The 15,534-nt window shown below is 41.8% G+C and overlaps 2 protein-coding genes across 2 annotated transcripts in view; both read left to right on the forward strand.

Annotated features, from left to right (window-relative positions):
- LOC309552578 (protein piccolo-like) overlaps positions 1-2,024 on the forward strand; it is a gene marked incomplete at its 3' end in the record, with an annotated part of 87,919 nt that extends 85,895 nt beyond the window's left edge. The window contains exons 2-3 of the mRNA XM_082253526.1: positions 787-1,934; positions 1,985-2,024. Coding sequence (XP_082109652.1) covers positions 787-1,934; positions 1,985-2,024 — 1,188 coding nt within the window. The remainder of the gene's footprint in view (positions 1-786; positions 1,935-1,984) is intronic.
- The window catches only part of PCLO (piccolo presynaptic cytomatrix protein), a 307,080-nt gene continuing 293,118 nt past the window's right edge, over positions 1,573-15,534 (forward strand). The window contains exon 1 of the mRNA XM_082257080.1: positions 1,573-2,754. Coding sequence (XP_082113206.1) covers positions 2,047-2,754 — 708 coding nt within the window. The 5' untranslated portion in view covers positions 1,573-2,046. The remainder of the gene's footprint in view (positions 2,755-15,534) is intronic.

Here is a 15,534-nt window from a genome sequence, read left to right on the forward strand (position 1 = left end):
CATTTGCCCATCCTCTTTTCAGACAGACGTTTACACATATTGTTCAGTGGGGGTTGTCACTTTTCTAGAAGATCCCAATGCTAAACAGCTGTCATCAGTATCCAAACATTTTAAGGATGTGCACAAAGGGGATGTGACAGGCTTTCAATTTCATGGCATAAAATAAGTTAACAGATCCATTGGGGGGAAGATCTACACAGACACTTATTAGAGCGGGAAGCCTGGTGGATCTTGATGTTTGTTATAAGGATGCCACAAGGTATAAACCAAAGGTGGGATGCAAGCCTATTCCTAAGATGATTCTGGTTACATATTATATGATACAAAATCTCATGATTGTAACAATTTATATAATCTGATTGTTATATTGTCAATCTTTTTCTCTACATTGATAGTCCTTGATCATAACGTTCATTTTAATTATCACACATGTTTGTAATCTTGCACTTGATGGAGTTTTTATATAAAGGTGGTGTGATGTTACATAGCTAGCTGTGATTAAGGCCATGTCTGGCTGAAACTCATCAGTGGGGCTATATTTCATGGATATTTTTACGCTGCTTATAATTTAGTTTATTATTGCAGTTACTGATTTAGTGCGGCTTTACTATATGATCCATTGATTGTAATTGCTTTTAAAGAAAATCCTTTGTAGTAATTCTAAGTTTGGTTCACTATGTAGGTTTTTTAATTAGTTTTTATAACTGCAGAATTGTCTATGGAATTTTATATTAAGGTAAGGTATTTGTTTGTATTAATGTATGCCGTTTCCTTTTGTTTCAACAGAAACACGAATGGCTTTGTTTGAATTGTCAAATGCAGAGAGCTCTTGGTATGGATACGACTGCTGTTCCTTCACCTATGCCACCTCCAGTTAAAATAAAACCTGCAATTCCAGCAGCAGCAACATCTGTCCCTCCTTTAAAGAAGGAAGCAATTCCAGTGCCAGAACAAACAATGAAGCAAGGACCCAAAGCACCACCTTTACTAACCAAGCAGGCATCTGTGTCTGGCTCACCAACTAAGTCTAATCAACAGACAGGGGAAAGTAAAATAGGAACTGCAGTGTTGGATAAAACCAAACCATCTGGAACTGAAAAGAGGCTACCAGTTGAACCAACAAACCATGAATCCTCCCAAAAGCCTTTAGCTAAGACTGATTCAACATCTGCTCCTCTACCTGCTCTATTACAAGAGGTGAGATCTAAACTCACAGATTCTGCAACAGCAGAAGACAGAAACAAACAAAAGAATAACATGCCAGTATCCCTTCCAGCGCAAGAATTAAAACAATCCTCTTTATCTAATGTAAAAGCACAAGAGATCCCCCAGAAGGTTGAAGCTACAGATGTAAAAGAAGATCCTACAAAAAGTCCAAAGAGGACTGCCATTATAGCTGATAGCAAGCAAACTCCAAAAGAGCCTTCTGTGGCAAGCTCAAAACCCAGTCCTTTGCCTAAACCTGTTGCCCCACAAGCCTCACAGTCCACTGTACCAGGAAGCCCAAAATCCAGCCCATCACACAAGCCTATGGCTCCACAGACATCACAATTTGCAATGCCAGGAAGTCCATTCCGTAAGGCTGTGACTGCACAAGCACCCCATCCTGCAGTGTCGGGAAGCCCAAAATCTAGCCCCTCACATCGAGCTGTGGCTCCACAAACATCCCAAACTGCAGTGCCAGGAAGCCCAAAATCTAGCCCTTCACACAAACCTGTGGCTCCCCAAACATCACAAACTTCAGTGTCAGGAAGCCCAAAATCTAGCCCGTCACATAAACCAGTGGTTTCACAGTCATCACAAGCTGCTGGTCCTGGAAGCCCAAAATCTAGCCCTTCACATAAACCAGTGGTTTCACAGTCATCACAACCTGCTGGGCCTGGAAGCCCAAAGCCTAGCCCCTTACCTAAACCTACTGCTGCTCAAACATCTCAGTTTGTGGGGCCAGGACACCCAAAAGCAAGCCCTTCTCATAAACCTACAGTTCCACAAACATCACAAACTCCTGGACCTCCTGGCCCTAAACCCAGTCCTTCACATAAACCTATGGTTCAACCAACACAGCAGCCTGTGGGGTCAGATAGTCCAAAGTCTAGCCCTTCACATAAACCTGTTGCTCCCCAAACAGTATCACAACCAACCACCCAACCCCAGAAGCCACAAGAGCAACCTAGACGCTTTAGTTTGAATCTTGGGAGTGTCACAGAAACTCCTAAAGTACAGCCTACAACACCGCAAGAAACAGTAACTGGAAAACTCTTTGGTTTTGGTGCATCAATATTTAGCCAAGCTTCCAGCTTTATATCCACAGCATCTCAACCCATTTCTCAAACACAAAGCACACAAGGACCAGCTTCTAAGCAGCCTACCCCTCCACCAAAAGCAACTGCTCCACAGAAACCAGTGAAAGAGGCAGCGGATGCACAATCACCTAAACTTCCTCCAGCAAAAAAGGAAACCAAGCCAGAACTTTTAAAAAAAGTGGAAGAGCCCAAATCTAGTTCTTTAGCAAAAGAAATCGATGAAAATATTAAAGAAAAAGTAACCGAAAAGGTTCCTGAATCTAAAATTGTTGTTAAAGAAACAAAAGCAGGAAAAACTGAAAAGATAACAGAGCCAAAAACATTTTGCCCTCTTTGCAAGATAGAACTAAATGTTGGTTCTAAGGACCCTCCTAATTTTAATACATGTACGGAATGCAAGAAGATTGTATGCAACCTTTGTGGATTTAACCCAACGCCACACCTGACTAAGGTAAGGAGGCTAATTATTGTATTTTTTTTTTAATACCTGTATAAACATGCAGTTATTGCTACTGATTTAGTGGCATATATTGAAAATGCACAATATTGAATGCATACATGTGTATCTTATATTCTGTTGAAATAAAAAGAACACCCTTCCACAGGAATACCACCACAATAGCATACATATGTACTATATATCCTAAAAGGGAGTAAAGATTGAGCTGACAGACATTAAGCTTGATCTGAAATATGCTATTAAATAACAATAGGAAAGGGGGCATTGCTTTTTTATGTTTAAAACCCTCCTATCCTTAAAGTAAATCTTTCACAAATCTAGGTCAATTCCAACACAGAATATTACCTAATGTGTGAACCAATTTGAAAACCAGGTTCGATTTGTAGAATTGCATATTTTCTGATACTTGGCTCTACCCATCTCCTTAAACTTCTAGTTGGCAGGGAAGGCTATCCATTACAATAAAAGACCAATGGGGGAAATTTAAACCTTGCTAAGAAAAAGTTGAATTCAATTAAAATCGGAGTTCTGCCCCCCTTAAAAAAATCAAAAGTCAGCAGCTAAAAATACTCTAGCTGTTGACTTTTAAATAGTAGAACTAACTTGTCCAGGGAGCCCACGATGTTGGATCCCGAAGTCGATTTACGTATCGGCTCTCGGGTGCCGCTGCTGCCATCCAGAGTAAGGGAACCCGGCAGTAAAGCCTTCCGGCTTCACTGCTGGTTCCCTACTGCGCTTTGTAATTGGCCCAGCGGCAGATGAAAAAGGACGACGCTGTCTGCCAGGAAGTGGGGAAGGGTACCTGTCAAAAACAGGTACCTGTTCCCCCCTCCCTCCTGAAAGGTGCCAAATGGGGCACTTGAGGGGGGTAGGAAGCAGATCAGTGGAGTTCCACTTTTTTACCTGGTCTTTCCCAGTGGCCATAACTTTTTTTTTTTTTCTTCAAAAGGTGAACTTAAGACTTTAAGATGAGCTGCCTATATTACTTATGTAACTGCCTACTGGCCATTTGGAGGCATATTTTTTTACAGGAGGTAACTTCTTTATTCATTTTTTCATCATATGCTCAGTATGAATTGCTCAGATTTGTGACAGGCTTACTTTAATACTAGAGATTAGAAAAGCTATCCACATGGTTTTAGACTTGCTTAGATATTGCTGAAGAGTCAGAAATGAGTTACATTTCTAAATATTTACTTATATTTGCCTAAATGCCTTTATAAAGTGAGCTTGAATTCAAAAAGTAAAGATTTTCTATGTTAAAGAGCAAGGGTCTTCAAACTACGGCCCTCCAGCTGTTCAGGAACTACAATTCCCATCATGCTTAGTCATGTCTGTGAATGTCAGAGTCTTACAATGCCTCATGGGATGTGTAGTTCCGCAACAGCTGGAGGGCCGTAGTTTGAGGATCCCTGTTATAGAGAGTGTTTAGTACCCTAAAAAAATCTACCTTTTGACTTGAATTCCTCCTGAAAAATAGCAATGCACTGCCTCGTAAGTGAGTCTGCCTAGGCATTCCTGTGCTATTAGTCTCATGTACTGCTTTGTATGTGAGTGTGCCTAGGCATTCCTGTGCTATTAGTCTCATGTACTGCTTTGTATGTGAGTGTGCCTAGGCATTCCTGTGCTATTAGTCTCATGTACTGCTTTGTATGTGAGTGTGCCTAGGCATTCCTGTGCTATTAGTCTCATGTACTGCTTTGTATGTGAGTGTGCCTAGGCATTCCTGTGCTATTAGTCTCATGTACTGCTTTGTATGTGAATGTGCCTAGGCATTCCTGTGCTATTAGCCTCATGCACTGTTTGGTATGCAAGTAAGCCTAGGCTTTCCTGTGCTATTAGCCTCATAGTTGTATAATTGTAGCGTGAGATCCAAGGCACGGCTGCCTTTGACTGCTAGTCTCAGGAGATTTTGGGTGAAATTTGGTGATGCTGTTACTGTGCTGCTCAATATTTTCCTCTACTGGAGGCTCTGACAGGAAGAAGCAAAGCCCTCTAGCCTCTACAAAGATAGCTGCTCCACAGAGACACAGTATACTGTAGAGAAGGCATGTAAGTAAGTAATGTGGGAAAGATCAGCTGCAGGGAAACCATTGGCTATGTTGTTGACTAGTCATTTGCTCTCTGCCTTCATTTTTGGGCACAGCTACTACAGTGCCGGCCGTTCCTCTTTATTTTGTTCCTAAAGGTTTATGTGTTTGTTCATGTGTAAGTGGCTCTGCAGATCTTCCCCGAGCGCCCAAAAGAGATGTCCAGCGCTGTTATATTCTGTTCTTTACAGGTTATGTGCATCTTATCATCTGAGAGTGTCAAGTGGTGGGAGAGAAATCACGCAGAAGAGCTCAGTTCATGTAGCAGTGGTAATTTAAAAAAAAACAACAACTTCAAAGTAGCCAGGTCAGCTCAGAAACAGATCAACCATTTTCATCGTCTGACTTTGCCAAGAGCACAGGTTGATCATCATAATTCATGTTTACGTTGAAGTTCTGTTAAAATTCGAAATGTTTTTTAAGTTATTTAAATGGTTTAAATAAACACTGCTACACAAGGAGGAGGATTTCCATGTCACATCTATCCCATTACTTGACACTCTGAAATTGCCTAAAACTATAAACAATGCCGCGCTAAAATTAGAAAATTAGATTAAATGGGTTCAACATGTGTTATAACACATAATAAAATTGCAAAAATCTGATACAAATGGTATGTAAACATGTGTAAAATAGAAATAACAAGTGCATATGTGCAAAAGTCTCCTTAAACATTTACCGCAAAGTAACGTATATTTACGTCGGCAAACTTTGCGGTGTATAAGCTAGAGGCATCACCCCTGGTACCGTTGTTTAGAGACGGCGGTCTGCTTTCAGGCAGTAACGACCCATGCGGCTCGGGAGCCGCTTGATCGTTACCCCGACGAGTGGGAGAGGACGTCCCCCCCCTCCCTCCGCCTTCCGCGGCTTTGCCCTGGTCTCCCGTCCCACCGGGAGCCCCGAGCACCTAGCCGGCACGTCCACCGGCTGGATGGAGTCCCGATCAAAGCCGGAAGCGGCTTCGATTGGGTCTCCGATGACGTAACCCGGAGGTGGCGTCCATGACGTCACGTCCGGGCTTCTCTGCTGCTAAAGGCGGCAGATTAAAAAAACTAGTGTATTCAAAAATGCAGTTTTTCGGCGTTTTGAATACACAGAAGTGTAGTGTAGTGTAGTGTACAGAAGTGTAGTGGAGGGGTCTAGGGTCTTTTAGACCCTCGATCCCTCTATAAAGAGTACCCGTCACTGCATTTTGCTGTCAGAAGGGATGTTTACATTGCTTGTGACAGCAATAAACTTGATCAGATTTTTTATTTTTCTTAAAACCTGTGATAAAGTAAAAAAAATAAATAAAATAAATAGGAAAAAAAAATAAAAATGAATTGTAGCCGCCCTTGTCGCCGTTAGCTCGCGCGCGAAAGAAAACGTATGTGGAAGTCGAGCCGCAAATTAAATCACTGTTCAAACCACACATGTGAGGTATCGCCGCGATCGCCAGAGCTTGAGCAATAATTTACACTCTAACTCTAAACTGGTAACCGTTAAAAAAATTTAAAGCGTCGCCTATTGAGATTTCTATTGATCGTAGTTTATCGCTAATTCCACGGGTGTGCGCAATTTTAAACCGTAACATGTTGGGTATCTATTTACTCGGCGTGACATCATCTTTCACAATATACAAAAAAAAATGGGCTAACTTTACTGTTTAGTTTTTTTTAATGCAGTGAAATATGATTTTTCAAAATTTTTCCAAAAAATGGCGTTTTAAAGACCGCTGCGCAAATACTGAGTGACAAAAAATATTGCAATGACCGCCACTTTATTCTCCAAAGTCTTTGCTAAAAAATATATATAATGTTTGGGGGTTCTAAGTAGTTTCCTATGAAAAAATACTGATTTCAACTTGTAAACAAAAAGTGTCCGAAATAGGCCCTGGGGCTTAAGTGGTTAATATCAGTCCAATAATGCTTTCACTTTTTCAATAAAAAAAGTGCAATGGTGCAAACAAAATCGCAAAGACTAAATAAATCAAAGCATCCAAATCAAATAATGAAATCCATAAATATGAAAAGGAATTCTGTGATTCAAAATGGAAAAAGGAAAAGACAAACCGGCGTACGTTTCATCCACCTGGACTTCATACCCCAGATGAAGTCCAGGTGGATGAAACGTACGTCGGATTGGAGTGGGCTTCTTTCTCAATATTGTACTCATTTGAGACACATGTGATCTTATCCAATCTTTGTTATTCATGTGGAAAATGTACGTTTTTTACCTTCTAATAAATGCAAATTTTTGGATGTTATTACACTATGTGGAGCTTTTTTGTTTCTCTGAGCACCTGAGTCAATAGAAGAGGGAACATACATCAAGGGTCGTTTCAACAAAGCTTCTATACCCAATGCTCATGCGACTCTTTGCCACTGGCATTAGAGTCCATTATCTCTGGTAAGCGCTCCCAAATTCCCTTCATTTGGTGATTGAAGCACTGGCGGTGTCTTTTCCTTTTTCCATTTTGGATCACAGTGTTCCTTTTCCTATTTATTGATTTCATTATTTGATTTAGACACTTTTATTTATTTAGTCTTTGCGATTTTGTTTGCACTATTGCACTTTTTTCATTGAAAAGGTAAAAGCATTATTGGACTTATATTGAAAGACTTTTGCACACTTTTGCACATATGCACCTTTGTTATTTCTATTTTACACATGTTTACATACCATTTGTATCAGATTTTTGCGATTTAATTATGTGTTATAACACATGTTGAACCCATTTAATCAAGTTTTTTTTTAATTTTAGTGTGCCATTGTTTATAGTTTTAATGGTTTTAACAATATTGTTGTATTGTATGGCAGCAGCTTGTTCAGTAACATTTTTTGGTAAGCGCAGTAGTTCTTTTTTATTTACAACTCTGACATTGAGGCGGGAAGCCATGGCAGATAGTGTGTATGCAGAGCCAGTGGATGGAGGATTAAAGTATTTGGATTACAAAGGTGTGGCTCCCATCTGTAAGGTGTATGCTCACCTTGAATAAGTTTTTCCAAAAATAACCCTATGAAATTCTATATCTTATCAATAGTACATACCAGCACTTCTCCTGATCCAAATACTGTACCTTCTCCAATTACACTTACAGCTGTGGGGGGCCTCTAAAGAAAAAAAATGCTCGCCCCTCCATCCCCCTTTGTCCTTCCGTTTACAGGATAGGCTGGACATTATAATTGTGTGCCCCATATCAGCCACTCCGGGCCATTAAAACTGCACATATGCGCTGTGCGCTCCCTCTTTCTCTAGCTGAGTGACTTTAACCACTTGACCTCTGGAAGGTGGTGTTTGATCACCTCTGTGTTTTTTTTTCTCTTTGTACTAGAAGCAAAGAACGACTGACAATATTTTTTTACTTTCTGCTCTAAAATACATTCAATAAAAAGCATAAAAAAATATATAATTCCTTTATTAATTTAGGCCAATATGTATTCTGCTACATATTTTTGGTAAAAAAAATCCCAGTAAGTGTATATTGATTGGTTTGCACAAAAGATATAGTGTCTACAAACTATGGGATATTTTTATTTATTTATTTATTTATTCATTTTTTACTAGTAATGGCGGTGATCAGTGAAATATAGCAGGGCTGCGATATTGCGGACACCTAACTGACACTTTTGACACTTTTTTGGGGACCAGTGACATTACTACAGTGGTCAGTGCTAAAAATATGCACTGTCACTGTACTAATGACACTGGCAGGGAAGGGGTTCCCATCAGGGGCATCAAATGTTAAATGTATGCTTAGCTAAGATTAGAAGAAAGGGGAGAAAGAAATTTGGACTTTATTGGCACCGGTATTTAAAATTGTATATTTTTTATTGAAAAATCACAGGAAGACATTAATAACAAAGACAAAAAAGAATCATACAAATAACAGACATACAATTTACATACAATGAAATCAGGCGGCAAAACCTCAAAACAATGTGCAAATAAAATCGCACAGCCTACTAGGTAATTATAATTATAACAATAATCACATATATCACAAAGTAACCTGTATTCATAAGGCGGCCAAAGAGAGGGATGGTAACCATCTCTGGAGGTCGTCTGTACAGTATAGATAAACAGATGTTGAGTTATATCCCAGTTGCCCTACATGTTTCGCTTAACATAGTAAGCTTCCTCTGGAGCACATGGTGTAAGCAAACATCTGTATGGTGAAAAGACAATGGTAATGAATATCCTAATATATAAACATACAAATGGGCCTAAACATTTACATAAAAGTTGTTATACAGCCATATGTCTGAGTGAAAATATCAAACAGCCAGTAGAGAATTTTTTGAGGCTAAATTAAGTACCCTTGTCACATCACAGGGAAGGAAAGGAAAAGGGGGAGAGAAAGGGGAGGGGAATAGGAAGGAAGAGCCAGGGTGAGAGAGGGAAGGGGATGGGGAAGGGAGGGGAGGGAAAGAAAGGGAAAAAAAGGGGGGTTTGGAATAGGGGGAAGGGAAAAGGGGAAGGAAGGGAGGAGGGGTGAACGGCCCTGACTAGTGGGTGTGTAAACCGGGCCCATGGACCTATATGGAGACAAACGTAGGGACCAGGGCTGCATAATATGGTGTAATGGGTTATTCTAATAAAAGTCACAACAACTATAGCCATGTGTTGACAGAAATACATACCTGAAAGGAGGTTCAGGTAATAAAACTTTGTAATGCACTGAGCCTGGCCTGGTAGGCTACAAAGAATAACGAGGGGGTAGGTACGTTGTAATTGGAGCGAGCTGCCTAATACATATGCCAAGAATAATCATGGAATTTAGTTCGTCATATGGCCTGGAATAAATTGTATAGTGAGTAAGATAATAAAAACCAGCTAAATATAGATGGAATTGAAGGAAAAGCCAGGGTTGAGGCTCAGCACCCAGGACATCACCTAGAGTGAAACTTAAAGAGCAGATGTAAGGGAAAAAGAAAATAATGTGCATGCAAGAGCTAATGGAGCACGCCTTAGCCATTGGAAAACTTTTATCTGTGTCTAGGGATAGACCACGGTAATAGAGCAGCATGCAGTAACATAATAAAGTGTGGAGGTCAGATATATAGTAAGATTGTGAGAATACCAAAAGTTTAACGCCCCATTCCACACCAAAGTATAACAAGGCAACAGATAGCACCTTGAAGGTTCAAAAGCTTATTAAGAAGTCACTCACATAGGTCCTGATAGAATCATGGACACCCAATAACGAAAAAATAACAGGCCAGATGGAAGAAAACCCCAAGGCCTTCAAGTCCAAGCAGAGGAAGGTGAGGTAGGTATACCTCATATGCCTAAGGACCTATGAATCAATGAAGTTGGTAAGTTTACATGAGGGAGTGCGTAGTAACATGTGGTGGTAACCTTACCCTGGTATGTCCCGGCAGATGTTTGCTCCAAGCCAGACGACCACAATTACCCCCCCGGATGGGGATACCGCCATACTCAGAGCGTGTAACACGCTCTATTTAAGCGCCGTGGTCCCGGGTGATGAGTCATCCAGATGACGTCATCAACCCCGGCCGGTGCTCCCCGCGCATGTGCGGGCCGCGGGCGTCACCATAGTGATCCAGCAAGAGGCCGGCAATGTCATGGCGGGGGTTAGGGAGCCCCTGTGAGTCTGGAGAACCTACAGCACTTCCTGCTAGCCACGCCAACAGGGGCGCCGATTGGCAGCCCGACAAGTAGGCGTGGTTACCCGGCCATACGTCAGCTCCAAAACAGTCCACAGGAAGGGAATGAACACCCGCACACAGCGCCACCCTGTGGGCAAGGGAAAAAACGGAAATAGGTATAGACAGAACAAAGGGGAAAAAAGAAAATGACCAACAATCAAAAAAGAAAACAGATATCAAGTGGACCGTTAATACTACATATTTGAACGGAACACTTAATAGCATTGGTAAAATACAAGCATATTATCACATGAAACCATGTTTACAGGGTACAATAAACATATAGATCGGGTGTCCCCCTGACCAAACGTTGGACTGAAGGTGTCACAAATTGAGGACAGCTAGGGTCGCAGACGTGTGGACAGGCGGTGCAGTCGATCGATACACAGTATCAAAATAATTAAAATCCACATATGACCTATTTATTACACTGTATATATCATACAATGATTATTTGGGACACAGAAAACTTGAACCAAGATGAACTAAAAGAGAAAGGGCTGGGAAGATGGAAAAGGGGGGAAGAGAGGGGAGGAAAAGGGAAGGGGAAAAAAAGGGGGGGGGAGAGAAAGAAAAGGAAGAGGGACGAAAAAAGGGGGGAAGGAAAAAGGGGGGGCCCAAAAGGGGGAAAAAAAAAAACGGGATGAAAAGAAAAGAGAAAAGGGAGCTGGGGAGGGATAGGAGAAAGGAGAAAAGGTGAAACAGGCAAGAAGCAAAGAGGCAATTAAGTCCTGAGATCTACAGATACAAGTCAAGGGAAAGAAAAAACTACGCTGATATTCCTTCACAGGAAGCATTTGTAGGAGTGCGCCTCGTTTAGCCCTGGGCTAGTGTTGGCATTCAGACGCTCGATCCAGAGGGATTCCCTCTGGAGGATGCGCTGATTCCAATCACCGCCCCGCGGGTCACGAGGTATTACCTCTAAAACGATAAAATTGACATTGGTGGTATTAAACCGATGGTAGAGGTCTAAGTGCCTGCTCACTGGGGTGATCATTTTACCTCCCGATGAGTAATAAATATGATCATTTATTCGTCGTCGAAATTGACGAAATGTCTTTCCTACGTAAAACATGTTGCACTTGCAAAACATGAGGTAAACCACCCCCTCAGTGCTACAATCTGCTCTAAAGGTCGGAAAAAAATGTCTCCCCGTTGGGTAAAATAAATTTGTTGCCCTCGGCTACCCAAGGGCACATGTCACAGTTGCGGCATTTATAAATGCCTCGTGGCCCAGGGATTGTGGTCTTTTTATGGCTATAAAAGCTACGAGTTAGGCGGTCACGCAGAGAGGTGGTCCGCCTAAAGGTAATCTCAGGCACCACGTTAACATGTTTACCAACGATTGGGTCTTCTTGCAACAAGTGCCAATGTCGGTTAAGGATATTGCGCAGTATGCCCTGATGACTTGAAAATTTGGTGATAAATTTAACCGGATGATTAGGAGGGGTAGGTTTGGTGCAGTATAGAAGGGAGTGTCTATCCTTGGACAAAGCCAAATTATAGGCTTTGCGAAGAGTGCTCTTGCTGTAGCCTCTCTTAGACAAACGCATGCGCAATAAATTGGCTTGTTTTTTGTAATCTGCAAGTGATGTACAATTCCGTCGTAACCTGATGTACTGTGCGTACGGAATGCTGTATGCTTAGCTAATGTTACAGTTTAGTGGGGGAGGTGCTTTTACTACTGGGAGACATAGATCAGTGTTTCTGCTTTAAAGAAACACAGTCTTCTGTACTGACAGAATGACAGTCTGCCGGCGGAGATCGGATCCACGGGACCTGCTGATCAACAGCCGCTGTGTAATATCACAGCGGGAGCAAAATAGCCGGCGGTGTGCTCTCACCCCCAAAAATGCGGTAGTTCAGAATCATGTATATATACATGATTCTGCATAGCGCGGAAGCCCTGTAGCAGTGAATCTGCTATGGGGCGGTCAGGAAGCGGTTAAGAGACTTTTTAAAGGCTTGCGCATCTGACATGTTGCAAGAAAAACAATGACATATTTAATATGTTAATCTGACTATGTTACTATTCTATGTCAAACCTACCATGACCATAAGGCTCCATTCACACTAAGGCGACTTGTCAGGCGACTTGTCAGCCTGACAAGTCGCGGGCCCTCGCGGTCCATTGACTGCTACAGGACCCGTTTTAATAGGAGCAAAACAAGTCGCTCCGACTTAGAAAAAGGGTTCTGTACTACTTCGGGGCGACCTCGGAGCGACTTGCATAGACATTCATTATATGTTGCGCCGAAGTCTCGGTACACGCGACTTGTGAAGTCGCCCCCAAAGTCGTGCCGTTTCAATGCGGTCTAAAGGATCCTCCGGTGTCATTTAGATCATTTAGTTTTCATAGGTTCTCCCTTCAAACATCAATAATCCTTAAAGGGTAACTCCACTTTCGTGGGGAAAAAAAAAACAATATAGCGCATACAATTGCTACACAAATCATATTGTAATTGAATGTTATTAAAAATGACATTTCCTTTTCAATCTGCAGCTGTTGTAATTTTCTGAAAATGCAATGCAATATGGCTACTTGGAGTTGTTCTGTACACAGAATGTGTACTGACCACACCCCAGAAACATCACTTCTCGTTTGCGTGATTGGCTCATCAGTTTTCCCAGAAGTCTGACTAGGATACAAGTCAGATTTCTGGCATCCCCTGCAAAAAAATATCATTTTTGGTGAGATACTCCCAATAGGAACATGTCTAAAGGGATGCAGGCCCAGAAGCTTTCCTCATTAGAGCCCTGCAGCTGCCACAGGTGATAGATAATTATGAAACCACTCCCATTAGACCCACTCAGCACAGAGGCACAACAATGATTTCTTCAGAATAACAAAAGGTAGGAATCTGCAACAAAGTTTGTTAAAATCCTTGTAATGTACAGAGATCACCCATAGGGAAATGTTTTTTTTTTTCTCAACAAAAGTGGAGTTACACTTTAAATTTCCTGTACACAGGCATCACAGAATACACTCCACAACTTGTTCTGCAGGTCCAATGGTTTTTCCACTTTTACATTACTGTAACTAGAGTAGCCTCCATGTTTCTGAAAGCAAAGTTTCCCTTTACTATGTACTTAAAGAGGAGTTCCGGCCACGGGGGGAAATTTAGCTAAAAATACCCCCGTCAGGGCTAGTACATTCCACAATGGATAGCTTTTGTACTGTCCCATGTCGCACTTACCTTTTAGAAGAAATACTTACCTTGAAAATTTCTTCTCCAGCGCTGCCATCTCGGATGTGGACAGCTGAAGCCAGCGCGTCCTCTTCTGCATCCTCTTCCGTGTCCTCTTCTCCCAGAATGCGCCTGCACCGGCCCCGCTCAATGTGCACCGGACTGCACATTGAAACGTTGTTTTAGGATTATTCATTTTTAGTAGGTCACTTAAGAACATGTGCTAATTTATCTAGAGGGTGACACTATTTTTGCTAAGGGTTATTTATATTGTGTTTATATCTTATATTCACTAAGAGCCCATTCACATTAGCGCGACTTGTCAGCCTGACAAGTCGCGGTATGTCGCGGTCCATTGAGTAATACAGGACCCGTTCTAATAGGAGAGACACAAGTCGCTCCGGCTTAGAAAAAGGGTCCTGTACTACTTTGAGGCGACCTCGGAGCGACTTGCATAGACTTCCATTATGTGAAGTCTCTGCAAGTCGCTCCGAAGTCGCGGTGCACATCGGTGCACGCGACTTCACAGTTCGCCCCCTGAAGTCGTGTCGCCTCAATGTGAATGGGCTCTAAAGAGTTGCAAGGGACTTCCCATTTCCATTTCAAGATTGTTTATTTAGAGACGAATATTTAAGCACATCTGTTAATTCACATAGAGGATGATGCTATCATTCTTACAAGATATTTATATTGGGAAAATTATGGTTCTATTTATATTTGCACATTTGGTTATCTAAAGGTATATTCACAGAAGGTAATCAGAACACCTCTCCATAGAGTGGGTCACCATTACTCTTCATTTTATAAAATTTTCATATTTTGTTGTTTTTCACACATTTTTGCATTTATTATTCAGCAGGTTTTTAGTGGAATTATCTATGCAATGCATGTACATTAGTAATTACAAGTAGTGCTGCATTTTCCTTCTTTTTTTTGTATCTGTAAAGGTATGGGGATACGTGTCAATGTAGGCAACTACCCATATATTCACATTTTGAGTATATTGAGGTGATTGTGTGGTCATTTTCAATGTTTTCTGTACACCTTTTTACATATACAGTAAACCTTTATTCAATCTGAGTCCCTGTAGCACATACCAGGCTGGGGATGGGCCTAATCTGGAGTGGATTTCATGTACTGTGACATCACCAGTACTTCCCCAGTCTATGCAAAGCCAGAGTAGAGCTTTCAGTCAAGAATTTCATCCACCCACCAATGCCTTGGGGTGGCTCAGATCTTTGACTGACAGTTTCAAACCACTTTGCACAGCCTGACGGAAGGGCCTGGCAGCAGCACAGGATATACAACTTGCTCTGGTTCAGCCCTGGTGTCTCTTCAAGGAGTGCATTAGCCTGCCAGATGTAAATAATGGAGATACGTCTAGGAGGTGGCATGCACCTCATTGGATTTAACTCATAGTATACTTGCACTGGAATTCGGCTTTAAAGCCTTTATAAAAGGAAAAAAACGAATTTGAAAAAACATGGTTTTGCACAGAGCAGCCCCATCCCTCCTCTTCTCAGGTCCCTACTGGCATTCTGGGCCCCTCCCCTTTGTCGGGTGCCCCCCATAGCAAGTCAATGGCTATGGGGGCTCTCGCCCATGCTGACACCTGAGCCACCTCTCTGTGTCCGTAAGCCCCACACCCTCCTCACCGACTGTAATTGACAGCAGCCAATGGCTTCTGCAATTTAGCCAATGAAGAAGGGAAAGACAAGGGAGAGCCGCTGCACACTAAAAGTAAAGGTAAAAAAAAAACCTTCAACCTTTAGAACCATTTTAAACCTGACTGTTTTGGTTACCAGCATGCACATTTTGGTAGAATTAGGGTGGCACAAGTT

The sequence above is a fragment of the Pelophylax lessonae genome, assembly GCF_965119305.1.
Source record: "Pelophylax lessonae genome assembly, chromosome: 4".
Taxonomy (NCBI): Eukaryota; Metazoa; Chordata; class Amphibia; order Anura; family Ranidae; genus Pelophylax; species Pelophylax lessonae.